Source organism: Oncorhynchus mykiss, chromosome 13 (genome assembly GCF_013265735.2).
Source record: "Oncorhynchus mykiss isolate Arlee chromosome 13, USDA_OmykA_1.1, whole genome shotgun sequence".
Taxonomy (NCBI): Eukaryota; Metazoa; Chordata; class Actinopteri; order Salmoniformes; family Salmonidae; genus Oncorhynchus; species Oncorhynchus mykiss.
This window is the reverse complement of record NC_048577.1, coordinates 46,468,458-46,493,810: the sequence shown is the minus strand read 5'-3', so window position 1 is coordinate 46,493,810 and position 25,353 is coordinate 46,468,458. Positions and strand designations below refer to the sequence as shown.

General features: G+C 42.4%; 4 protein-coding genes across 12 annotated transcripts; 2 read left to right on the top strand and 2 right to left on the bottom strand.

The window, feature by feature from the left end:
• Positions 1-78: 78 nt before the first annotated feature.
• Positions 79-5,711, bottom strand: LOC110486580 (UNC93-like protein MFSD11). Of its 2 annotated transcripts, XM_021558294.2 has the most exons (14): positions 5,488-5,711; positions 5,128-5,303; positions 4,966-5,021; positions 4,419-4,526; positions 4,179-4,258; positions 3,980-4,076; positions 3,803-3,861; positions 3,461-3,620; positions 3,098-3,138; positions 2,935-3,000; positions 2,623-2,748; positions 2,300-2,474; positions 1,907-2,042; positions 79-1,714 (listed from the first exon to the last, which is right to left on the bottom strand). In XM_021558294.2, exons 2-14 carry the CDS (start codon positions 5,221-5,223, stop codon positions 1,553-1,555), a joined length of 1,362 nt encoding a protein of 453 aa, XP_021413969.2. In that variant the 5' UTR covers positions 5,224-5,303; positions 5,488-5,711; the 3' UTR covers positions 79-1,552. The 2 variants fall into 2 exon arrangements, with proteins under 2 accessions (XP_021413969.2, XP_036797193.1); XM_036941298.1 differs by lacking the exon at positions 5,488-5,711 and having other exon boundaries at positions 188-1,714; positions 5,128-5,321.
• Positions 5,712-5,928: 217 nt separating this feature from the next.
• Positions 5,929-9,040, top strand: LOC110486583 (serine/arginine-rich splicing factor 2). 7 transcript variants are annotated; one of them, XR_005035572.1, is made up of 5 exons: positions 5,929-6,580; positions 6,886-7,180; positions 7,621-7,762; positions 8,241-8,310; positions 8,719-9,040. XR_005035572.1 is itself a non-coding variant. In XM_021558297.2 (3 exons), the coding sequence occupies exons 1-2, from the start codon at positions 6,192-6,194 to the stop codon at positions 7,163-7,165; spliced, it is 669 nt and encodes a 222-aa protein (XP_021413972.1). In that variant the 5' UTR covers positions 5,929-6,191; the 3' UTR covers positions 7,166-7,180; positions 8,241-9,040. The 7 variants fall into 7 exon arrangements, 2 of the variants coding, with proteins under 2 accessions (XP_021413972.1, XP_036797196.1); XR_005035573.1 differs by having other exon boundaries at positions 5,929-6,550; positions 8,241-9,040; XR_005035571.1 differs by lacking the exon at positions 7,621-7,762.
• mettl23 (methyltransferase like 23) lies at positions 8,711-10,675 on the bottom strand. 2 transcript variants are annotated; one of them, XM_021558296.2, is made up of 5 exons: positions 10,306-10,675; positions 9,978-10,082; positions 9,621-9,858; positions 9,453-9,537; positions 8,711-9,365 (listed from the first exon to the last, which is right to left on the bottom strand). In XM_021558296.2, exons 1-5 carry the CDS (start codon positions 10,405-10,407, stop codon positions 9,206-9,208), a joined length of 690 nt encoding a protein of 229 aa, XP_021413971.1. In that variant the 5' UTR covers positions 10,408-10,675; the 3' UTR covers positions 8,711-9,205. The 2 variants fall into 2 exon arrangements, with proteins under 2 accessions (XP_021413971.1, XP_036797194.1); XM_036941299.1 differs by having other exon boundaries at positions 10,254-10,459.
• Positions 10,676-10,947: 272 nt separating this feature from the next.
• LOC110486581 (bifunctional arginine demethylase and lysyl-hydroxylase JMJD6) lies at positions 10,948-21,317 on the top strand. The gene is made up of 6 exons (XM_021558295.2): positions 10,948-11,120; positions 12,522-12,910; positions 13,029-13,315; positions 15,518-15,653; positions 16,801-16,939; positions 17,725-21,317. The coding sequence occupies exons 1-6, from the start codon at positions 10,992-10,994 to the stop codon at positions 17,854-17,856; spliced, it is 1,212 nt and encodes a 403-aa protein (XP_021413970.1). The 5' UTR covers positions 10,948-10,991; the 3' UTR covers positions 17,857-21,317.
• The last annotated feature ends 4,036 nt before the right edge of the window (positions 21,318-25,353 follow it).

Below are 25,353 nucleotides of genomic sequence, written 5' to 3'. Positions count from 1 at the left end.
TGTGTTGTTGAGAAAGTATGTAAAGCATCACCTGTTCTCACCCCAGGTATGCAAAAAAGGAGCATACAGACACGAAAAAAGGCTCAAAATAACAATTTTATAATAAAAAAAATGTTTAAAAAAACAAGCGTGCATATTCTGGAGCCTTTCTAAGTAACTACATTCAAGTATAAAAAAATCTAGTTCATAATCCAAAACACAGTTTATTCCCTCAAAATCCTATTTATTGCCTCACATCCAATAGCTCTGGCTCTGAACAATCTTCAAACTCAGTTTTCATATGCCACAGAACTGAACTCTACATTAAGCAATCCACACAATGAATGAAATGATTCATGAATTAGACTACACATTTTTGGCAAGGAGGAGCACAAACACTGTAAACAGTTTGATCGCAATCGAAATTGCATGATGAAAATATAAAACAAAAAATAAATGCTTGATGTTTGCAGAGTGCAAAAGCCATTGTTTCAATGTGAGTTCTAAATAAAACCATAGCCTTATAAACTCATAAGCTCAAGAGTTATTCAATGTTGACATTTTAACAGAGCAATATAACCTAGAGCAGTTTAGACATAAAAATTCTGGTCTACATTTTGCAATGCACCATTCATCCAACAGCCATGCCATTATCCTCAATACACTATCTATGGCCTTTTGGATCCCACTTTTGACAAAACCTATGGAATACTACAGATACTCTGAAAGTGTGATGCAAATATTGACAAAGAAATAACATTTAGAGCATTGTTCAACAATTTCGTACAGATATCACTATAACAAAAATAATTTAAATTGCAATAAGCTAGTGTATATGCGTCTCGATAATTTTTCCCTTTTTGACAAATGCCATCTTACAAGACATCTAGATGCAGTGGAGTCCTGATAAATGCAATGGCTTGGGAGTATTCTAAATGTGTATACTAAATCTGAGCATGCAGAAGTGAAAAGTGTATTTGAATTTGAACTGATAAACTGCATGTAAACAGAGTTTGTACATATACAATGTGCGCTTTTCAAGAATCGACTGTACTACGTTTTCTTCTTCTATCAAATTTAAGTAGTATAATAAGATTCATGTTGAGACTGGAAACCTTGGTATAAATAGCAGTCTAGCCCAAACCTTAGTCAATGACTACTGCACATTGAAACCAACCAGCTGAACATCTACATGAAGACAGAAGCACAGTGAATGACATTGAACATGAAAATAAAGGCTCCTCTGTGCACAACTGATTCACTCCAAGTAAATATACACTATTTAAGTGTATCGTCCACTTGAAAGGCAAAAATCAAAAGAGATGTGAATGACTGCTAAAACAGTGTTACTAATCTCTGCTTATTGGAATCAATAGAGCTGTGAATGACTGTGCTAAAACAGCGTTACTACAGTCTCTGCTTATTGGGGCTGAGATGGGCCAGTCAAACTGTCAGTTGAAGGATTCCAAAGGATAGCTAGGTTGATAGGAAGGTGTTACACCGACTCTTCCCCGGATGACCCGTCCAGCTGTGAATAGATCCTCTCACCGTGACCCCTTCCTCCCCTAAATTGTCATATGCTGTCATAGTCAGTGTCCCGTCGGCTAGAGACCACCACCCACTCAGCCACGAGGAAGGATAGCGTGCCCAGGAAGCCCACCACAACCATGATGAGCAGCTGCCAGTGCAGCAGGAGATAGTTACTGTAGAAGAAGGCCAGGGCTGCAGTGATGGACTGCGGAAGACAAGCGCACCAAGTTACACCACTGTAATACAGCAACTGTGGCTAGCAAGTATGGGGAATCATCAAGGGATATACCAAGCAAATAGCTCAATGTTATATTTCTTCAAATCATTCAGAGTAATACATTATCACCATAGACGGCAAACCATCTTGTGTGTGTAGGCCTAACAGGTATCAATGTACCTGGACAAACTTGAAAACGGCAAAGGCAGGAGCGCTGTCCTCCCGGAACATGAATCCCACAATGCTCAGCAGTTGGGTGTTGAAGCAGCTGTCCCCCAGGCCCAGCAGGAAGCTGCACAGCAGAGCCACCTCAACACTGAACAAACAACACAACAGGTTAAGCAATTAAGGCAACGCCACACCACCTCAACATCCCAGGTTAATACAGACATGAAACCTTACACAATCTGCAGTAACCTGATAGAGTTCAAATGCAATTATGCACTACTGCTACACTTAACATCATGCTCATGTCCTGACCTGCTGTATTCTTATGCAAAATATGTAGAATTGTTGTAATAGTAATCCATGGTCATTGTTTTATGGGCCAACTGAGTAAGCCCTGCTGTGTACCTGGGGGTGATGTATGCCTGCAGGTGTGTGCCCTCTTCTGGGGCAATAGGGGCATCACTGGCAATGTTCAAGAAGATCAGGTAAAAGGCCACGAAGTGAGTGATCAGCCCCAGCAGCACGACCGGGTTCCTCCCAAACCGGTTGCACTTGTTCAGCATCCCAAACACGCCCCCTCCTGGACAAACAGAGGCACAGCAGAAACAGAATCATTGACTTCCTCGAATCATCAGTCCCTTCCTGTCAACCACTTTATCTGCTTTCCAAACCTCACGTGTATCATGTGATCCGAAACAGCACTGAAGATAAAAAAATGACTGACTCACCCAGGATCTCTCCCAGGCCGATGAAAATACCAGAGAGCCCGATCAGACTCTTAGCATCCTCCCCAAATTGAGTCATGGCTCCTATACATGTCCCGTATACCCCACTGTAAAATGTCAACTCTAGGCCTGAAGGTGGGAAAGGAGCAAGAGTTACACACATAGAACCTATGGTTACGCATTCAAACATACTCAATGTCAATTGAATATGCATCCGTTTATATTTCTATACTAGCATCCAATGAAAGAAGTTCCTCATATTGGAAATAGTCCAAACCGTTTTTTTCCTGAATTAATTGGAATGAATTTGCCCACCTGTGTATGCTATGGAGATACTCAGCAGTAGCATCTCTTTGGTGACAGACAACTGCAACGCTTTCTCTGTAAGAAGAGGGCACATATCAGTCAGCTGAGCTCTGGGCCTTTGTTGCTGACATGGCAGATTGAAGTAAGAAGCAACCAATGAACTCTGACTCACTGAAAGCATCCAGAGCCTGGGAACTGAGACCTGGAGTTGCTCTGCAAGAAAGAGAAATCCATAAATAAACTTAAGTACAGCCTTTCCAGACATAAAGGAATACAGAATTATCCAGATTCAACCCAGGCCTATGGAGGAATACAAAGTACCTTACATACAACAGCAGGTGCAGAATGCACAAACACTATTTGTATGGCATATCTATTAGTATATCAATATTTTACATGTGTATGTATGCATGACAACATGCGTGATTCTGGTCAATAAAGGGGTAGATAAGGACATTTTTTCTCATGCTAGTTTACTCTAACGTTAGACCTAGACCATGTTTTCCATCCCAGCCTGTCTGCAGACTGCACTCACACGACGATAGAGGCCCTCTCTGTGGACTCAGTCTGCAGCAGTGACTCAGACGCCTCGGAGGGTGTGGCCTCAGGATCCGGCTTCTGGATCAGGAAGAACAGAAAGCTGCCCACCAGGCTGATGACCGTGAGTGAGATGAAAACTGTCTGCCGATCCTCATCTAGACACACACACAGCATGCGTCAGCAACTTATGGCCAAAATGAGATTTCCTCATTGTGTCAAGGGAACTTAGGGAATGCTAGATACTATACAAAGGAAAGGACTCATGAATCTAAGTAGAATACATTCAAAAGATATCTACATTGTTATAGTAAAAAGTTAACCAAAACTGATGACATACCTGATATGTGAACATGGCCATGCCAGGCAAAATAAATATACATGTTTCCAAAGAATAAGCTGCAAAATGGGATAGATACATGTTAGGCAGTCCAACACCATGGATTCAGTACCAGAGTAAAAAAGCTGTGGTAAACAGTGATGCAATCAATACAGTTATGCTGATAAGAAGAAGTACCTGAACTGTAGCAAGGCCCAGAAAATACCACTGTTCCTGCCGATGGTGGCATCTGTAGAGTTGATGGTGAGTAGGTTCCCCTGAGCTGTCCACAATACTAGGCCACAGATGGAAAGAGATTGAAAGATAAAAGAGGGTTATGTGGTGATAGGAAATACAAGACGTTAATTCTCAAGTAAGAATACCACAGTCTTCTTACTTGCAGCCGCTATTCCAACAACTACAGACGCTGTGTAGAAGCTCCAAGTGTAGGGGTGGATGAACATGGCAATGTATCCACTGATGGAAATAAAACATTGGACAGTGTTAACATCACAAACAAGCTAATGAAAACAAGTACATTATGCACACTCAGAGAGAATAGATAAATAAACAGTTCTGTAAACAGGTATTTGCTACAGTTGGTTGATTTAAAGAAACGTCAAAATAGTGTACTCACCTGTATACTAGTCCACTAAAGAACATGGACAACTGGGGTCCTATAACAGCCACTACTGAGGGAGCAATCAGGTTGGATGCAGAGAAAACTCCATAGATGATGGCCATGCTACATGTAAAGACACGTGTAAAAACTAATTAGATGATATTGCGCCAATGTAATACCACTATTCATAGAAAATGTTAGCAACATGGCTAAAATTGCAGGAATTTTATTCAATAAGGATGTGTTTGAACAACAAACAGCCTGGTGTTTGTCTGCCACGGGTGGTGTCATTAAGATGTCCATAAAGGCCAACAGCAGCAATTAAATCACAGACGAGGCCCACAGTCATATGCATGTTATTTACAAAATACTTCAGGAAACTGGGATATTGTAGAGAACTGAAAGTCAACTTTTTTTGCCAAAACTGGGCAGGTTCAATTACTTACCTTTGGAGACCTCTTTGAGAGAGAGAGACAGGATTACAATTCTCCAACTGTTCTAATCTATATCATAGGAGCCACATAGGTCAAAGTCACCGTATTTCAGCATCACAATGAATTACCTTGTGTATCCACTCCCATGGAATTCAGTACTGTTGAAACTCTTGATCACAGTTTGCTGAAATGAGACAAACAATTGACACCATACATATTAACGTCCCCTGTAGGTACCCTACAGTTGTGTGGCTTGAATTTGTATGTATAATTTGTCAGTTCAACCATACCTCTATATTGCCGCATGTTTGGAAAGCAGTAAACATGAACATAAATCCAAAACCCAGGATTATGATGTTCAAGAGTGTCTTTCCCTCTGGACCCATGCTTGCTGCAGGGTGTCACTGTAATATTACTTGACGAAATGGGTTAGTTAAAAAAACTTCTGAAGGGGTCCACAGCTCCTCTGAAAAAGAACAGAATCAAAACAACCCTTGGTGGCATATCTGTAGAGAAAGGATGATATGCTATGAATATTAGCTATTGTCAAGACAATACGTATATCTAGGTAGATATGCTACCAAATAATCACTATAGTAAGTATTTCCTTGCTTTTGTCTGTTTAGCCACTTGAGATGAAAACAATTTACCGAGTCGGGTGCTGCACTGTATAGTCCTTGTTTGTGCAAGCTAGGGCTTGTGGAGATACCATACGGACTCAAATCCTAGAAAGAATCCTACAATACTACAATCCTAGTATACGATACTTTTCTCCCGTCTAGTATAAAAATGGTCTTTGAATATTTTTCACAGTGAGTGACCAAAACTGTTCGTCATGTGAGATAGTCAGCTGACATTTCAAGGCGTACAGCCCAAAGCCCATTGGGAAGCTGAGTTTATTTGCTATAGTCTGACGGCAATCTCGTTTCCGGGTCAAAAAATAAAAAACATTATTAAATTGAAAGTATTTTCCATTTGTGTCCCCTCCGAGTTATTTGTATATAATATAATATATTTTGGTACATTGAATTATGATTTTAAAAATTGTAATTTGAAGATGTGTTGCTTTTCCCTCCAAATAAATACGCAGCAGCGTTACTCTTCAACCTCATTCAACGAGGAGGAGCAAGGGATAACATCTCGTTCTAACAAATGGTCGGTGCTAAGGAAATTGTTATGAATTTGGAAAGCTATATTGCATTTTTTTAAGAAAAACTCGACATATTGCGAGCAGACTGATTAAGTACGATAATTTTAATCAAACATTTTAAGCGGGTGTTGACCTTTCACCCACATTTTCTGGTAGTATCGTTGCGTGTTTGTTAGTTAGGCTAACTGAGGCCCTATCTGCAACATGAGCTATGGTAGGCCCCCGCCCGATGTTGAGGGCATGACTTCTCTTAAAGTGGATAATCTGACGTACCGAACCTCACCTGAGACCCTTCGCCGTGTCTTTGAAAAGTATGGTAGGGTAGGAGATGTTTACATCCCCCGAGATCGTTATACGAAAGAAAGCAGAGGGTTCTCCTTTGTGCGATTCCATGACAAGCGGGACGCAGAGGATGCGATGGACGCAATGGATGGTGCCGTGCTGGACGGACGCGAGCTAAGAGTCCAGATGGCCCGTTACGGACGTCCCCCAGATTCTCATCATGGAGGCGGTGGTGACCGTGGAGATCGTGGTGACCGACGGCGTGGAGGTGCACCCCGGAGGTACGGGGGTGATGGCCGACGAAGTAGGAGGTAAGAGCTGAGCACATGGTTAAGTAGTTGCTCTAGCTCTCCTTCGATTGGGTCGTTTTTCATTGTTAGCTATGTGATAATTAAAAAATTAACGTTAGCTATGATGTATAGTGTTTGTTTAGGAACTTGAATGTTTTAACGGTACCTTATGGCCCTTGTTTCGATTATGTAGCGTCAATCAGCCACCATTACAAGCATGGTTCATTGACCTGGTAACTTAGCAGCGTTTTGAGGCCTTACGTTTACAACTGTTTTTAGATAAGTGATAACTCGACATAACGAACTTACTATTTTCTCCTCACCAGTCCGAGGCGTCGGAGACGCAGCAGATCCCGGAGCAGAAGCCGATCTCGTTCCCGCAGCCGCTCCCGCAACAGCCGATCAAGGTCTCGTTCATACTCTCGCTCCAAATCTCGCTCCCCCAAGAGAGACAAGGCCAAGTCCCCGTCCAGGTCCCGCTCCAGATCCAAGTCTCCCAAGTCAAAGTCCCGTTCCAGGAGCCACACCCCTGCGGAAAGAGCCTCGAGATCAAGATCCAAGAGCCAGCCCAAGTCACCTGGGGAGAATGGAGCTGAAACCCCATAGATGACTGACAAAATGGTAAGTGTTGGGCAAGGAGATGGGACCTTAACACTACGTCTTTGAGGCGAAGTCTAGCGTTACACTAGTTTGTATGAATAAGTCTCCCTTTTCCATGGTTATCTATGGTTGAATAGAAGGGGGTTGGTTGTGGGATGTTTTGACAATGTGAACTGCTTTAAGTCTTTCCACCTCAGTGGTTATGCATATTACTGTAACACTGGGCATGGCAAAGAGGAATGGAAAACTCCCATATGGTGGTTGCCTTAAACCCACATTTGATGGATTTTGAGGACTATTCCTTGGTCACAATTTTTCTGTCCTGCCCAATGTTCCAGTTCATTATCAGTGTAGAGGAAATGTAGGTCCATTCTTGCAATGTACATGTGTGGCATTTGAGAATACATTTTTACCGTAAAAATAAAATGTTCATAAAAAAATCTGGAATTCTCTCCTCCAAGCTGCGGAATCCTGTTTTCAAAAGAGGAGTTTGAGGCAGTATGAGCAGTTAGTGAGCTGGGTGTGTGAGCTGTCCGGGCACCTGCTGCTGTGGGGGTTGCTATGGAGCAGGCCGGTTGCAGTCAGTGTTGGGGTGGTGTTGAGGTACGTCTGCAGGACAATGGACAGAAGCCTTGCATTGTCCTCCAGGTCATGCTCTCTGCTTTTTGGGGGCAAAGACTTGTGCTCAGGAGGGAACCAAGGTTTGTCTGACTGGTTTCTCATGACAAGATTTCTCATTTTTGTGAAGCCCGGGCGTCTCTTGACGTTTGGTTCCTTCCTTGAACCAAAAAAATTCAGCCATCAGAAATGGGTTTGCATAGCTTTTGATTTGGCTCTTTCAAATGTAGACTAGTTTCCTACTAATATGGGGGAAATGTGCTATGCACATGAAGTTGGCATTACATTGCCAGCTGATTACCCCATACACATGGCCTGGAGGTGTCTCCATGTCTATCTGAAGGGAGGGGTGGTAAAATTTAACAAGTCATCGCCACTTCTTTTACTAGAGGTTGAAAACAAAATTGAGTTATTTTTTTCCAACACCTGTTTCTTACATCCTTGTCTTTCAAACATTTTTCAGATGAGATGCCAATGAGGACATCACACTTCAGACTGAGGACCCTGTCCATACAATGATTTCTGTGTAAAAGGTTATTATTGTATCTTGATCTGAAGGCTGTGTATTTTTTTTTTCTTCTCTCGTTTGCCCAGACTGCTTGTCTTTCATTGTGCAATGTTTAAAAATAAAAACTATGCTTAATGTGCTTTTGAGGTAAATGGGCTAAAACTGCTGGGATTTCAATTTGTTGGACTGCACGGCTATTTGTCATAGTGAAGATTTGATGGCCTAGCTTTTACAACTGTTATTTTGGGTTTCATGAAGACAGTTGTTATAGGGTTGGTATAAGACTATTACAGAAGTTCAAATGGCTAGGGCTTTTAGAATAAGTATGACAAGAACCAGGCACGGATTTACTTGCAGGTCAACTTTGCTATGTAGCTTTATTTCATTTCATTGTGACTCTAATCTTCTCTCCTGTATTTTTTTTGTGCACTAGGCGCAGTTGTGTAGCAGTTGAGTATTGCTGGTTAGCTGTTAAGGTGGCGTGTTGCAGTGCTTGGCTGTTTCCAGTGTTCTCCGGAATGCCCCTGTGGCTACAATGCTGTGATGGTGGCCAACTTAAATGGCTGCTACAAATTCACCATCGGTAGAATGCCTGTCTTTCAACAATTTAAAATGTTCTCTTATTCAGAGCACTAAGTATGGTGGGCTAATTTTGTTTAATGCATTCTGTCTTGCCCTTTGTGCATTCCTTTTCCCCCTTGCAAGAGTCTGTATAGGTGTCCAATGTGAAAGCTAATAAAAATTGTCTTCAAAAACATTTGGATTATCATTTTATTTTAAAACTTTAACAGAACACTACTATACAACTTAAACTATTTTATAATTCATTGAGTTTTGAACCATTGATCTTGTATTGTGTCTTGACTTTGAATGTGCCTTGCTGGTAGTAACTGAAGGATAAATTGACAATTGTCTTTCATTCAGCTTTCCTTGTCCTCAGTTATAATCATTTGTACAGTATGGCTTCCAGGAAGTGTTGACCCAGCTAGTTGATCTTTGTTGGCATGGAATTTCTCCAGTGGAATGTTGAGACACTTCAAGTTCCATTTGTGCAGCAGTGCCTCTATGGACCAGTCGGCGCTGAACATACATGAAGACAAAATATCAAAATGAGTCATGTTTACTTGACATTACCTGACAGCCATGGACTGGTCCTGAAAGGCATACCTTCTCTCTTGGTAAGTTGTCCAAAATTGGGCCTCAGGGTTTTTTCTCAAGAGGAAGGAGATGGTCACCAGGACATTTTCAAAATCTGAAAGTTGTAAATTCAGTTGAGTTACAGATCTTGACGATCTGTTCAACATTTTCCATACTAATTGGTCAGTCTGAACTCACCTTGCGGCTCATAGAAAACGTCTGATCCCAAGATGATGTCTAATGGAGGGAGGAGCAGAAGGTCTGGGGAGACTTCTCCCCAGGTAATACCCACCACAAGCACATTGGGCAGTTCATTCACTTCACAGGTGCGCCTACAGTTCTCCAGACACAGTGGAAGTTCTGCACTGTCTGACAAGATCACTTGTGCCCCACACTTTGCTGCCACCACACCAGGTAAACTCACGCCAGCCCCAAGCTGTGAACAAACAGCAGTGCATTCTGATTCAATAGTTTGTTTTAGAAACAAGTTACACATTTACATGGTAAATATGTGAATTGGAGTGTACTATCAATTCGTTTGGTTCAGTAAATTACCTCTAGCACTGTTTTGTGCATCAGCTCTTCCCTATGTGTCCACACATATTGTGCTAATACCACTGCACAGGGCCATACATGCATCCCATATTGTGGGTCAAGGACCTAGTACAGAGGGGAGAAACGACATGATTACAGTTCACATGATGAATGTCAACTTCCATTGATTCAGAAAAGTCTGCCTGGCAGGATATATTCTGTACATCTCTCCAAGGAACTCGGCAGGCTTCAGGGCCAATTACCACAATGCATTTGTAGGCGAACAATAGTATTTACAGGAACATCGCTGGTTCCAAATGGCAAAAGTGTAGAGAAAGTGCGCAAAAACCTCAGGGATGGAAACATTCAGTGATTGCTTCGGGTCTTCGTATTCTTCGAATGTGAACGATTTCTGCACTATGTTGGACATCTCAGTTGCTCTGTTTTCCATTTACCATCCCAATTGTGAAAATGAGAGTTAGTAAATCAATTCAATGGTAAAACGTTACGTTTACTGTCATAAAACCCATCTCTTCTAAAAAAAAACAGACACGCTTGCGACTGTCTGCTGGAGGACGGGAAAACGTAGAACGTATACAGCCAATGACATGTGCTAATCACTGGTGGGAAGGCGTATTTTACATTTTATCCAATCGGTTTTATGGCTCGCTCTTATATGTGACCAACGAGCTTCCTGCGGCTCAATGGGTGGGCGGGCTTCAAATTGTAGGGACCCCGGGTTTGGTTGCAAGAGCATTGTTGTAGTTAGCTGCTTAGCTAATTTTATCTGGGCAGCTTCCTCCTCGCTATTAAAAGTGCGCTAAGAGCAACATTTTAATTTTAAGGCCAACGTGTCGTGTTTCAGTAACACCAACAAAGTACTCGTATGAAGTTGCTTACCGTTTAACTTTAACTAAAGACTAGCCACTCAACTAACGTTCGCTTCACTATAGTTACTAGCAAGTTAAGCTAGCAAATGTGTTTGTCTATGCACCCCAGTCTAGCTAGCTAGCTCAAGTGCCTAAATTCGCAGGAATGAACCATAAAAGTAAGAAGAGGATCAAAGAGGCGAAGCGGAGCGCCAGACCTGAGCTGAAGGACTCTTCAGACTGGACGAAACATGACTATTGCGAGACTTTCGATGTGTCACACCGCTCAGTGAAGGTAAACTGTCGGTAGCAAGCTATCCATGCTAGGCTAGCCAGCCATGTTAGCTCTTTCAACACGTTTCACCTTACAAAACCAGTGCGGTTGGTCACGTAGGCTGCTGCTGCACTTTCAGCGCGCAGCGGACTTCATTGGCGCAACTGTCAAATCGGTCAGACTGGACTCGAACGCTGTGCCACATCCCATTCCGTTAATTATTGACCACATTAGTTTGACGGTGTATAGTTATTTGTTTGTGAAATAGTGACATTGTTACATTTGTATTTCATTGAGGCTTACATGTGAATATTATATTAGCCTGTCACCACTAACAGGTAGCCAGCCTACTGACCCATGTTCTCAGACCCAATAGACAGCTGAAGGTATTTTGTCCACCTCGATCCATTGTTTATATTTTATAAGACGACTGTAATTGTATTATGCCTGTAGGAATTATTGCCCTTGTCCTCAGAGATAAACAACTACCATGGTTAGGAAAGCCCATACCTTTTCCATAGTGCGTCCTGATAAAACACTGTTATATTGACACAATCACTACAATAATGTATGATTGATAATGCATTGATCTTACAACCAACTTAATTGTTAACTGTATGTATGAAATAAGCCCAATGGCGGGCATTTTCTTTGCTCCATGTGGGATACTGGGTTATTGCCAAGTGGTTCAGCAGGAGATTTGTTTTCATCACAAGAGTTAAGGGCTGCTCTGGGTTGCTAAGAATACCCATGACACTCAAAGCTTAGGTAGTTTCAAGAGTTGTCCTATAGGTTAACAACTCATCTCAGCATTTTTGTTTCATTCCTTCTCTTTTGGGGTTGAATTTCTGAACTTAACCTCAACCTGGGGCCGCAGGTAGGCTAGTGGTTAGAGTGTTAGACTAGTAACCGAAAGGTTGCAAGATCGAATCCCCGAGTTGACAAGGTAAAAATTTAATTCTGCCCCTGAACCAGGCAGTTAACCCACTGTCATTGAAAATAAGAATTGACTTCCCTAGTAAAGTAAAATAAATAAAGTTGACTTTCAGACCCTGTCATTCCATGTAAAAGCAGAACAAAAATGCCCATGGCCCATTGTATTCCCTTTGCCCCAGATCAAATGGTCTTCCTCCGAGTCTACTCCTTAATGTTCCAGTTGGTTGCATTGCATTCAAAAACAATTGATCTTTTATTGTGATGCAGTTTTGTAAAACACTCAACCTCAGTCCGTGAGACCAATACTATTCTAAATGACTGGGAAGCATTAAGTCAGAAATGACTAGTGTTCCCTTCGAATTCAGTACAAAGTCATTTATATTGGTAGAAAGGTTATTGATTAAAGTAGTCGTACATTCATGAAATATAGCCCTCAACCCTCTCTCTTTCACCCACACAAACTGACATGACATATGCGTCTCACAGGACAATGTTGAGCGTGTGGACACCCTGCGTCTCAGCGCAGAGGAGTTCATCCAGCGCTTCGAGAGGCCCTACAAACCTGTGGTGCTGCTCAACTGTCAGGACACCTGGCCCGCCCGCGAAAAGTGGACCATGGAGCGCCTCAAACGTAAGTACCGCAACCAGAAGTTCAAGTGTGGTGAGGACAACGATGGTTACTCTGTGAAGATGAAGATGAAGTACTACGTGGAGTACCTGGAGTCCACACAGGACGACAGCCCACTCTATATTTTCGACAGCAGCTACGGCGAGCACGCCAAGCGCCGTAAACTGCTGGAGGACTACCAGGTGCCAGTTTACTTTAGGGACGACCTCTTCCAGTTCGCCGGGGAGAAGCGCCGGCCTCCTTACAGGTAAGAGCTATTCTCAGTAACATTGTTAACTAAAACAGTTGCAATGTTATTGTATGTTCTGTGAAGTTGAACTAACTCTAGTAACACCTGTCCCTTTTATTTTTCTGTCTTTTCTCAGATGGTTTGTAATGGGTCCTGCCCGCTCTGGCACTGGCATCCACATTGACCCGCTGGGTACGAGTGCCTGGAATGCCCTGGTGCAGGGGCACAAGCGCTGGTGCTTGTTCCCCACCCACACGCCCCGGGAGCTGATCAAGGTGACCCGGGACGACGGGGGCAACCAGCAGGACGAGGCCATCACCTGGTTTAACGTGGTGTACCCACGCACCCAGCAGCCAACATGGCCTGCTGAGTTCAGACCCCTGGAGATTCTGCAGGGACCAGGGGAGACCGTGTTTGTTCCTGGTCAGTGGGCTACCGCTGCCACTTTATAGACTTTATATGTCTGGTCTGTCTTTCACTTAGAATACTGTTTGACTGGAGAGAGAGAAGTAGTTTTAATCTTCAGCGATTTTGAATCATTTGTCAAGATCTGAAAAGGCCAGGGTTCAGTTAGTTAGGAAATATATAAAAGTAGGGCAGAACATACAATGAGTATGAAAGGTCTTGGATGAGAAGTGATATACCAATGTTATTTGCTGTGAATACATAAATTATAGCTGTGTTTATATGTACATATACGCATATATACAGTACCACTCAAAAGTTTGGACACACCTACTCATTCAAGGGTTTTTATTTTAACTATTCTCTACATTGTAGAAAAAAAGTGAATACATCAAAACTATGACATAACACATATGGAATCATGTAGTAACCAAAAAAGTGTTAAACAAATCAAAATACATTTTATATTAGCCACCCTTTGCCTTGAGGACAGCTTTGCACACTCTTGGCATTCTCTCAATCAGCTTCATGAGGTAGTCACCTGGAATGTATTTCAATTAACAGGTGTGCCTTGTTAAACATTCATTTGTGGAATTTCTTTCCTTAATGTGTTTGAGCCAATCAGTTGTGTTGTGACAAGGTAGGGGTGGTATACTGAAGATAGCCTAAAATAGTAATAATAAAAACCCTTGAATGAGTAGATGTGTCCAAACTTTTGACTGGTACTGTATATGTGTGTGTGTGCCATACACTCACCAGCCAGTTTATTAGATACACCCATCTAGTACCGGGTTGGATCCCCTTTGCCTCCAGAACAGCCTGAATTCTTTGGAGCATGGATTCTACAAAATGGCGGAAACATTTGTTGCTCAATTGATATCAAGGGACCCTAACGTGTGGCAGGAAAACATTCCCCACACCAATACACCACTGCCACCAGCCTGTACCAGGCAGGATGGGTCCATGGACTCATGCTGTTTACACCAAATCCTGACTCTGCCATCAGCATGATGCAACAGGAACCGGGATTCGTAGGACCAGGCAATGATTTTCCACTTTGTCCAGTGTTGGTGATCGCGTGCCCACTGCATCTTGTTTTTAGCTGATAGAAGTGGAACCCTCTGGTCGTCTGCTGCAATAGCCCATCGTGACAAGGACCGACGAGTTGTGTATTCTGAGATGCCGTTCACACCACTGTTGTACTGCGCCATTATTTGTCTGTTTGTGGCCAGCCTGTTAGCTTACATGATTCTTGACATTCTCCCTCGACCTCTCATCATGGAAGAGGTCACAGGACTGCTGCTGACTGGATGTTTTTTGTTTGTCGCACCATTCTCTGTAAACCCTAGACACTGTCATGCGTGAAAAGCCCAGGAGGGTGGCAGTTTCTGAGATACTGGAACTGATGTGCCTGGTACCAACGATCATACCAAACTCGGTCGCTTAGGTCACTCATTTTACCCATTCTAATGTTTAATCGAGCAGTAACTTGATGCTTCTCTGCATGCTTTATATAGTAAGCCACAGCCACATGACTCACTCTGGAGGAGCGATCCATTTTGTATGTAATAAACTGTCCGGTGATATGTAATGTATGTATTCACAGCTTTTCACTTTCACTATGTAGCTGGGCTATCCTAGCTATCCCGTTTCTGCTAGCTCTCTCCATGAATATCAACAAGAAGTGTAGCCACCACCTTGTTTACAACCACACTTATTGTAGGGCTCAGTGATCAACATGGTTGCAGAGGTTAATCCAGTGTTACTGACCTACCCTAATACCCTGCACCCTCCTGCGTTAACTGACTGATAAGATGGGATTAAACTCTGTTTCCTTTGGATCTGGTCCAGATCTTGAACTTTTCCTGTTTACTCAAGTTGGAGACCAGAGTATTAGGTCCTGATGTCTGAGAGAGTGTATGTGAGGGAGTGTATTTGTTTCATGAGCAGAACCCTGTTGGACAGGCTGTTCTGTCTCCTCTGAAGATGTCCATCCATACCTTACTATTTCTGTCTATCCACCCACCTCTTCCTCCACTCCATAAAGGTCTTGGAAACTAATAACTAAGATTTTCATCAAAATACCCCGGACAGAGTATGTTTTCTGCACTGTTAGAAGGTCAGATGTACAAAAATACACCATGGCCATTCTGTGTTTTCTTTTCTGTGGTTTGGTGATCCGAAACCTAATCCTGGTCATCTCTGTTGCTTGTTCTCTAGGAGGCTGGTGGCATGTGGTTCTCAACATGGACACCACCATCGCTATCACTCAGAACTTTGCCAGCACCACCAACTTCCCCATCGTGTGGCATAAAACTGTGCGGGGCCGGCCCAAACTATCAAGGAAGTGGTATCGGTAAGCACTCCTAACAGAACCCCCACAGCTGTAGGAACACCTTGTGAAAGAAGAAACTTTAAAATATTTTGACTGTCGGGAGGCTGTGTAATATGAGGAACAATTCTGCACACTGGGTTTTGCGTCACTGTTTATTTGGACCAATTACGATTTAGCAGGGGTGAACTTTCACCTGGCATCTTTAGAATTTTTGGATGGGAAGGGGTAAGTTTGGCCCATAGATGACCGAGATGATTACAGAGAAGGGGATGTGAACCTCTAGAACCCCCAAACTCATTTTTTCATTGTTCCCCTCTAATCAGGGACTGATTTGAACCTGGGACACCAGGTGATTACAATTAATTATCAAGTAGAACAGAAAACCAGCAGGCTCCGGAACTCACAGGGTAAGAGTTGAATACATCTGGTCTATAGGATCCGCCCTGGTTCTGCCAATCGCACCAGGCCAAACATGTCACGACCACCCCCTCCCATCAAATCCAGTAGCTGGTCAGAGGGCAGCATTCATGTAAGATTTGGTTCTGGGCTTCCAAACTTATGGGAACCAATAAAAAGAGTGTTGGCAGGTTCTGTAAATAATGGGTCATGCCCGCTTTGGCACTGGCATCCACATGGAACCTCTGGGTACGAGTGCCTGGGATGTGTTGGTGCAAAGGCACACGTGCTGATGCTGCTTCCCCACCCACGAGACCCGGGAGCAGCGAGGACCAAAAGCCCCAGTCCATACATTGGGCAACATTTTCGGGGTCCAAAGGGGCACTGATTTGTGCAAAAACTACTACAAATTAATTTATAATCTGGCAGCGTAATTTAATTTAACTTCTTCCACAATGTGTGTTATATTGTGATTATTTAACTAGAGTTTGATATCCAAGCAATACATAAATAGTCGCCTCCTTATAATGGACCTTCCTGAAGAGATGTTTCAAATTAAATCATACTGCCAGATTGAGGTTTATAGTAGTTTTTGCAAAAATGTCACCCATTGTCACCTTTGTAGGTACCTCAATGGGAAAATACATTGTAGAGCAATGGCCTCTATTCCTTTGCATGGTCTTTCATGATAATGCTCTATTATATTTGCACCCAGATCCACAAACTTCCACAAGGAGGGTATTTATTTTCATGCATAAAATCTCTCTCTTAGTATCCTGAAGCAGGAGAGGCCAGACATGGCTACCCTGGCAGACAAAGTGGACCTCCAGGAATCGACTGGCATCGCCTCGGACAGCTCCAGTGACTCTTCCTCCTCCTCTTCCTCCAGCTCCTCTGACTCAGACTCAGAGGTACATCCTGTTCCCTCAAAAAACACACACACACAGTGTGACATTCACACACATGAATATACAGTAGCCTCCAACTCTAGGGACCCCTGAGCTGGGTGTAAGATAGAGGGCAGCAGGCACCTGTTCACATGCGGGCAGATGTCACGGGGTCTGCCACACATGTGCATGTGAAACGGCCACACATACTGTATAGCGCCACACGTCCCCTCACTCTGAAAGGCTGTAATGCAAATGTCCTGTCTCTCACTACTGCATGCAGGCAACAACATGCCTTGATATTACATTTAGAAGGCAGTCAGAGATTACGGAAGTCTAGATGGAAGAAATTACAAGTTACTATTGTTCCCTCTAAGTTGTCCTGCTGGATCACAGAAACGTGACCACGGGTCTTGGGTTTCTGGTACTGGGGGAACTGGTGTTGAATAGCTTGGTGGACAGCATGCCCCTCCAGTTACATATACATCCATATCAGGTTGGACTGTTGGTTGGGGGTTACCCTTGTGTAATGGTTGGTAGGCCCTGCCTTCCCCCTGGAGAGAATATTCTGTTCTGCTGACTTGCGTGTTCTACTGGTTGAATAAGAACACTACTGTCATCAGATGATTGTCTGTATATAGCATATTAAATTGGTAACGGTGTTTGTGAGTAGACAGTGTGTATGAGGGACAGTGACACCTAGTCCCCCCCTATTATGTAAATGGAATGTAATAGATATGTAGTATGTTCTATGTAGAGATGTATCCAAGACCTCCCCCACCTCTCTGGTTTGCCCCTCTCCCCTACAGGCTGAGTCGGGCTCGGAGGGGGACGCCATGTCTCACAGGCGGAAGAAGAGGAAGACGTGCGGTATGATATCCAACGGAGACAGCAGCACCAAGGACGACTGTGTCAGCAAAGAGCGCAGCTCCTCCCGGTGACCCCCTCGCTCTGCCCCGCCTCGCCAAAAGGCCACACCCAGGGGGACTTTTGCATGAAGAGCAGCCAATTTGTTTGTTTTCATTGGTGTGTCTCCAAAGGAGAGTCTGGTGGCCCTCTGTCAGTCTGTTGGATAGATAAGAGGGTCAGCCTACTCCTAGGCTGTGATAAAGGAGATTCCCCCTGAGGCGTGGACCTGCTGGAGGTTTATCTGCCACCGCTCAGCTTCTAGTCAAATGTTAATCTATATTGCTGTTGCTTGTGGGGTGTGGGAAGAGCAGTATTTCAGTGCGAGGGAGGGGTGTTGACCTTTGGAGAGAGGTGGGCTGTTGCCTTGTTGTACACCAGGTACTGGGGATGAGGCAGGGAGCCGGCTGGCCTGTCTCCTCTACAGTGCCATGGTCTTATGTTGCTCAGTGGGGAAAAGTTTTCTATTCACAGTGAGATGATGGCTGGATGGATAGATAAGTGTGCTTTGGATTGACTTCACTTTGCAGTACATGGGATGCCAGTTGAGTTTTATCATGGCAGAGTTGACCATCTTTAGATATTAAAGTGTACTGTGAGTTTTGTAAGTTGATAATGTATGACAGGGTAAGGGTGGAGGGAAATGCTGCTGCCTTAGTCTGCTAAAAAGCCACTGATTTATATTTTTTATTTAACATTTATGCTTTCATCCTCTGGGCTTCTTTTGCTAGTAACAGTTGAACTGATATGCATATGTATTGCAATCAAAACAGTTCATTCAGAATCAGTTAATTCAATTAAATGGTTAGCAAATGAACAGTCCACAATCCAGGCAAGACCATTTAACAGATCTAAAAAGCAATGAAAAGATTGCATAGTGGCATTTCTCTTTCATATCAGATGTATCTGCTGTTGACATCTGTAGTGCAGACTAATGCACACATGTCTAGTGAAACAACAGCTTTTTCAAGACTTAGCCCAAGTCATCCAGCAACAACTGTAAAGGCCAAGGGATCCCCACCTGACTTAGATTTAGCCGGTTCAGCTTGACATTCAAAAGCTTTACCTTTTAGGAGGAAATTGCCTATACTACACTCCCTTAGCTCCAGGTTGGGTAAGATGAATCACTCTCAGGTGCCACAAATGAATGTTGGGCTATCAACAACAAAATTCCACCCAAGAAACAACAACAATATTGCCTGGTTATGTAATGTTTCTATTACTTTAATTATTATATATATTTTTTTTAACCTTTATTTAGCTAGGCAAGTCGGTTAAAAACAAACTCTTATTTACAATGACGGCCTACCCTGGCCAAACCCGGACGATGCTGGGCCAATTGTTCGCCGCCCTATGGGACTCCCAATCATGGCCAGATGTGATACAGCCTGGATACGAATCAGGGACTGTAGTGATGCCTCTTGCACTGAGATGCAGTGCCTTAGACCGCTGCACCACTCGGGATTAATTTAATTACATATGGGTTACTCACACAATTTTCAAATTTGTATGATAACAATTGTTATTGTCTCTCGTAAAAGTGAGCCCGTTGCTGCTATATTAATCAACATTTTAAGATGAATGAAATCAAACTATTCAAATAATTTGACATTACACGGCTATACTGTAGATCAGGGGCGTCAATTGAAAAAAAATATTCCGATCTAAATTGACATGCCTAAAACCAAATCGAAACTGCGTAGAAATTATAGTGGACATAATTTATAGTCTCTAAACTCTGTCCAGCTTGTTAACAGTCATTGACATGAAAGCTAGACCGTTTGGGCACATAGAAAATTTGATGGATAGAGAACTATTTTTTTGCCAATTTTGCCAGCAAGGAATATAACCAATACAAGTGGACCTCAGTGAAGACAGAATGTGGCCCTTTGGGGCAAAATGAGTATAACACCCCTGTTGTAGGTGCTGGTTTCCCAGACCCAAATCATGCCTATTCCTGGTCCAAAAAGCACTTTCAGAGAAGTCAATCATGGATGCGTTTTAGTCCAAGATTAGAATTAACCTCTTTCCAGGAAAGGAGCCCTAGGTGTTTGATCTTGTGTTCTCATTCCGAGACCCCATTTTATATTCTCCATCACATACAGAAGGGGGCACCAATGCCAGAGTTCTCACACTAGCTTGGCACTAGTGTGTGGGGGTTACAGTCCAGAAGATACAACAGTTGTGTTAAAAGTAGAAATGAGGGCTGGCACAGGGAAAAGTTTAAACATATTGTAGGCCTTGTAGTTCCACATCTTGATCTTATTTCTCTGTGTAGTACAGCTAAGGGGGTTTGTGAAATGTTGCAAATACATTTTATGTGAGGGGATAGGTAGATATTTTGGACAGTCTAAATTCATGGTTCTTTCCATGTGGCTTCTAGGTTATGTGGCATATGCTGCTCTACAATGATTCAACTGCTTTGTATTTCGTTAGTGTAAATTCAAACAAAAGCAACTAGCTAATACATTACTGTTATTCAGCAAATACAAGTTAATGGTTTGAATGCAGATTCTGCGTGTATAACTTTGTTCTGTGGGGTTAACATGGAGTCAAGTGAATACTGTTTTTTTGTGCTTTAAAAATGTGGCTTTGTCATCTAAAATGATTGAAAGTACTTTGAAATATGTGAATTGCTGTATGTCTGTGCAGTAGGTGTTTTCCACTGTCTTTAGACAAAAGTGCCTATAAGCACCAATTGATACTGTCATTGGCCTGCAGATGAGAGGTTGTGTTGCTACTTGTGGTCAATGCGTCTGGTGTTTGCGCTGTTTTTAACCCATTAGGTGCTCATGTCAAGCATTTAGCACTATTACGGTCCCTGGGGTCGGTCACATAGTGCCTTGGATCCGATGAGGGAATGGTGAGAACCAGGAGCCTATGTGGGTACAACTCAGTGGTCTAATGTGGCTTCCTTTGGTCAACCTCTTCAGCCGCACTGATCCAAATCTCCAGGACTGGAAAAAGGAAGCCCTCTATTAGGGTTCCGTCAAATTGCTTTCACCTGTCCTGTCTGGCCAGATCAGGGCTTTCACCTGTCCTGTCTGGCCAGATCAGGGCTTTCACTTGTCCTGTCTGGCCAGATCAGGGCTTCCACCTGTCCTGTCTGGCCAGATCAGGGCTTTCACCTGTCCTGTCTGGCCAGATCAGGGCTTTCACCTGTCCTTTCTGGCCAGATCAGGGCTTTCACCTGTCCTGTCTGGCCAGATCAGGGCTTTCACCTGTCCTGTCTGGACAGATCAGGGCTTTTACCTGTCCTGTCTGGCCAGATCAGGGCTTTCACCTGTCCTGTCTGGCCAGATCAGGGCTTTTACCTGTCCTGTCGGGCCAGATCAGGGCTTTCACCTGTCCTGTCTGGCCAGATCAGGGCAGATAAAGGAGAATGGTGAGAGGAAGCCATTTTAAGATATTTAGATGTACACCCAGACATACCTTGACGCTAACCAGATCAAAGTTAATAAATGATTGATGAGTTAATAAGTAATTTTTTCATGCAGCAACGTGTTAATGTTTCATTCTACTTATCCATAGTTTCATCCATAGTTTCATCCCAATTTATCAGAATCCCTTTACAGATTGTTTATAGATTCTCAACTAAATCAATAAATTGTTCAACTAACTATCCAAAAACATTGGCCTACCCTTAGCCCTTACCTTAACCCCATATCAGTAGTGTTGCATTTGTTAGTTTTAGTATCTGTAAGATTACTAAACTGGTACCTGTGATGGTAGTTGCCAAAGCAAACCCTAGTGAATCATAAATACTGAGGAAGCAGTACGTCACTAGTATGGCTGGCTGGAATTTGCCTGTGATAGTGTCAAATTGGGCAGGGCATTTGGCAATGGGATATTCAGTGATCTGAGTACACACAGTTTGTTTTCATGGACATTGCGAACATCATAAGGGTAATACAGTGCCTTCAGAAAGTATTCACACCCCTTGACTTTTTCCACATTTTGTTGTTAAAGCCTGAATTTAAAATGGATTACATTTACATGTGTTTGTGACTGGCCTACACACAATACCCTGTAATGTCAAAGTGGATTTATGTTTTCAAAATCTTTACAAATTAATAAAAAAAATGGAAAGCTGAAATGTCTTGTCATAAATATTCAGACCCTTTTATTATGGCAATCCTTAATTTCAGGAGGAAAACAGTGACTATCTAATTTCTGTAACCTACACAGATTCAAGACCCGGGAGGTTTTCCAATGCATTGCAAAGAAGGGCACCTATTGGTAGGTTGGAGCATTAAATTTTTTTTTTTTTAAATGTCATTGAAAATCGCTTTGAGCATGGGGAAGTTATTAATTACACTTTAGATGGTGTATTAATAAACCCAGTCAATACAAATATACTGTACAGGCTTCCTTCCTAATTGAGTTGCCGGAGAGGAAGGAAACCACTCAGGGATTTCGCCAAGAGGCCAATGGCGAATTTAAAACCCCCTAGAGTCTATTGACACACCGGTGTGTCAATCTAAGTAACATAATACAAAAATCCCCATCAAAATCTGTCAGGTTAAGCTAGAGATATGTTTTTTTTCCCATGGGCTGCATCTCAGTCCACTGCATCCGCCTATGTGGCCCTTCCACATTTGCGGTTGAAAGTGTCAGAGCTACAGCGCAGTTTATCAGACCAGAAAACGTCTGTAGCATCTGAATGGTTTGGCCTACAACCAATGTTCCCTCTAATTGTTTTCAGCACTGAGCAAATTTCAGGTCTGCTGAGTGCAAACTTGAACATTGTGAAAGTTCTGTGCAACTTCCAGCACGCGTTTACTGTGAACACTGAGGCTGTAATCAAGTAGGCTACTGTGGCTATTTGATCATAATGTAGGCCTACCAGAGTGGCCTATCATCAGAAACAATTGAGAAAATGCATCCTGTAACATTTTAACATGGAAATAGGTATCATTCAGCCTACAGTAGTAGCCAATGTGTAGTGTTCATTGTAGGCCTATATTCCATGTGACTTGAAAAAAAAACCATGCAGAGCATGACATGAATCTGTTTAATGTCCTTCAGACAAGGATGTGACTGAAAATGTTGTGCTGTTTGATGCAAGGAACCACTTTACAAAATAAAATGCATCATTATTACCATACCGTTATTACAGAGAATTAGACAAATTATGCTACCCTCTGCCTATTGGCTACTTAGTTTATTCAACCGTGTCTGAAAATACAACACTGCCCCTTTAAGACAAGAACAAAGCTATTTACTTGACTCACTTTTCAAAGATTACTAGAAATGCACACGTGTTGTGTTCTTGTAGGAAGTAATCACTCCCCCATTTCAAATCATCTATAACTGAGCTAATAACTCACTATCAAATGGTATGAACAAATGTGCACACGTGGCTACATGTAGCTCTCGCTTAAATCTCAAAACAAGCACATCTACTCATGACCGCTCGTGAATTATTTCTGCCACCGACATACAGGAAAACGGTTCCAAATTAACAACATTGTTACGTACTCCACCACTCATGTTATCTACATGATTAAATATCCATGTGGGTTGTGTTATGTAGGTAAAACCTCTCGTTCTCTAAAACAGAATCAGTGAACATAAAAGTTAAATCAATAGAAACGACATGGACGAGACAGCCTGCAGGGAGGAGGTGAGGGCTCTCGGAGTGTGGTTTCAGGAAAATAACCTCAGACTCAACATCAACAAAACAAAGGAGATGATCGTGGACTTCAGGAAACAGCAGAGGGAGCACCCCCTATCCACTGACGGGACAGCAGTGGACAAGGTGGAAAGTTTTAAGTTCCTCGTGTACATATCACTGACAAACTGAAATGGTCCCCCCACACAGACAATGTGGTGAAGAAGGCGCAACAGCGCCTCTTCTACCTCAGGAGGCTGAAGAAATTTGGCTTGTCACCTAAAACCCTCACAAACTTTTACAGATGCACAATTGAGAGCATCCTGTCGGGCTGTATCACCGCCTGGTTCAGCAACTGCACTGCCCATAACTGCAGGGCTCTCCAGAGGGTGGTGCGGTCTGCACAACGCATCACTGGGGGAGGTGGATATATCACCCTCCAGAAATGATTCCTGAAAGGTCTTATGAAATGACCATGCATGTTATGTTGTAAATGTGAACATGAATTATTGCCATCACTTCATTTTACTCTTAATGTTTTTTCTTGCACTGTACCAAATGATTTATGAAAATCTACTTGTCCTCATTGTGGTTTTATAGATGTGTATAATACGTTTTATGTTCAGACTTTATTAGAATAGTTATGAAATGCACATTGTTAAATTTTGTAACACTTGCTTATTTTCCCCCGACTCCAACCCCATTTTATGCATTGGACCGATGTGGATGGAGCAATGTCTACATAAGGGTACAAATTGTAAAACCCTCACAAAAGCTCTGATGAAGGCCTTGAGGCCGATACGTAAAGCTTAATTAATAAAGAGCAGCGATACTAGCAAGAGCGGTGTGCAGGTTTCTTCTTTTTTCTCACCATCAGCTGGTTCATTCCTACAATGTGGTGCCTTTTGGACCTCATAACTTTTGGAAGAAAAAATTAAACGCAAGTATTCTATCAGAAAAAGGAAATGTTTGACTTTTCTAAAAAACATATTGGTCAAGCTCAGGCACCTAATTTTTTGGGGTGCATTTTCCAACCTGTAAAGTGCATAATCCTAAGAGGGTGGAAATTTGGAGCCTAGAGCTATTAACCATAGCTCTGCGAGTGAGAAAGATTGAGCTAGCATAATGGTGACCACTTGGAACAGGATTTTAACATCTCTATCAAACATTTTTTAACATTTAGAAATTTTGCTACATTTCTCTATAATTTAGCCCAACAGGGTGGAAATGTATGAGTGGGACATACATACATAACATTAAATGTGGAAAAATATATACAACTGAGTGTTTATATTTATTTAGCTTTGCACCATTGTTTTCCCACCAAAGACACGATGACACTTCCTGAATGTGGTGGCATTGTAGGAAGGAGTTGTTTTCTTAAATGGAGAATTACAACAAACTAACAGGGTGGAAGGTAATATCAGGGACACACAGAAAATATAAAATAACATAATAAATACGATAATCATGAAAAAAACTTTATTTATAAGAGAGAATTTAACTAGGACTATAAAATAATGAAGAAAGATTTTAAATATGTTATGGCTTATATTTTTATATATTTTGTATTTTTCGTGGAACTTGATGAACAACACCTGGGGTCATGGCAAAAACGCTTACCTCCACTGAAAGAGTGTTCAAAATGCATCAAATTCCCTTTCAATACCCATATTTTTGTGTTTTTAAGGTAAAGGACACCTGACCTTATATTTAAAGCCTTGTGGAATCCACATTTTGAACTAAATAAGAAGTGATATTTCCTAGGGACAGAAAAGGAAGGCACCGCAATGTAGGAATGACCCAGCTAATACAATCATATGAAAATTGCTGTTCAAAACAACTGGAAACTCGGCAATCTTCAAGTTCAGTGAGTTCAAAACAACTGTGAAAAAACGAGCTCCATCTGAGAAAAATA

What these genes read in the sequence shown, in the direction of transcription:
- LOC110486580 (XM_021558294.2), bottom strand. Translation starts at nt 5,223, where the DNA reads ATGGGTCCAGAGGGAAAGACACTCTTGAACATCATAATCCTGGGTTTT. An exon ending in TTTAGTGGACTAGTATACAG is followed by an intron (nt 4,259 to 4,418) that starts GTGAGTACACTA and finishes TATTTCCATCAG; the next exon opens with TGGATACATTGCCATGTTCA. An exon ending in CCGTTTTCAAGTTTGTCCAG is followed by an intron (nt 1,715 to 1,906) that starts GTACATTGATAC and finishes TGTCTTCCGCAG; the next exon opens with TCCATCACTGCAGCCCTGGC.
- LOC110486583 (XM_021558297.2), top strand. Translation starts at nt 6,192, where the DNA reads ATGAGCTATGGTAGGCCCCCGCCCGATGTTGAGGGCATGACTTCTCTT. An exon ending in GATGGCCGACGAAGTAGGAG is followed by an intron (nt 6,581 to 6,885) that starts GTAAGAGCTGAG and finishes TCTCCTCACCAG; the next exon opens with TCCGAGGCGTCGGAGACGCA.
- mettl23 (XM_021558296.2), bottom strand. Translation starts at nt 10,407, where the DNA reads ATGGAAAACAGAGCAACTGAGATGTCCAACATAGTGCAGAAATCGTTC. An exon ending in TGAATGTTTCCATCCCTGAG is followed by an intron (nt 10,083 to 10,305) that starts GTTTTTGCGCAC and finishes CCTCTGTACTAG; the next exon opens with GTCCTTGACCCACAATATGG. An exon ending in ACAACTTACCAAGAGAGAAG is followed by an intron (nt 9,366 to 9,452) that starts GTATGCCTTTCA and finishes ATGTATGTTCAG; the next exon opens with CGCCGACTGGTCCATAGAGG.
- LOC110486581 (XM_021558295.2), top strand. Translation starts at nt 10,992, where the DNA reads ATGAACCATAAAAGTAAGAAGAGGATCAAAGAGGCGAAGCGGAGCGCC. An exon ending in AAGCGCCGGCCTCCTTACAG is followed by an intron (nt 12,911 to 13,028) that starts GTAAGAGCTATT and finishes GTCTTTTCTCAG; the next exon opens with ATGGTTTGTAATGGGTCCTG. An exon ending in CTATCAAGGAAGTGGTATCG is followed by an intron (nt 15,654 to 16,800) that starts GTAAGCACTCCT and finishes TCTCTCTCTTAG; the next exon opens with TATCCTGAAGCAGGAGAGGC.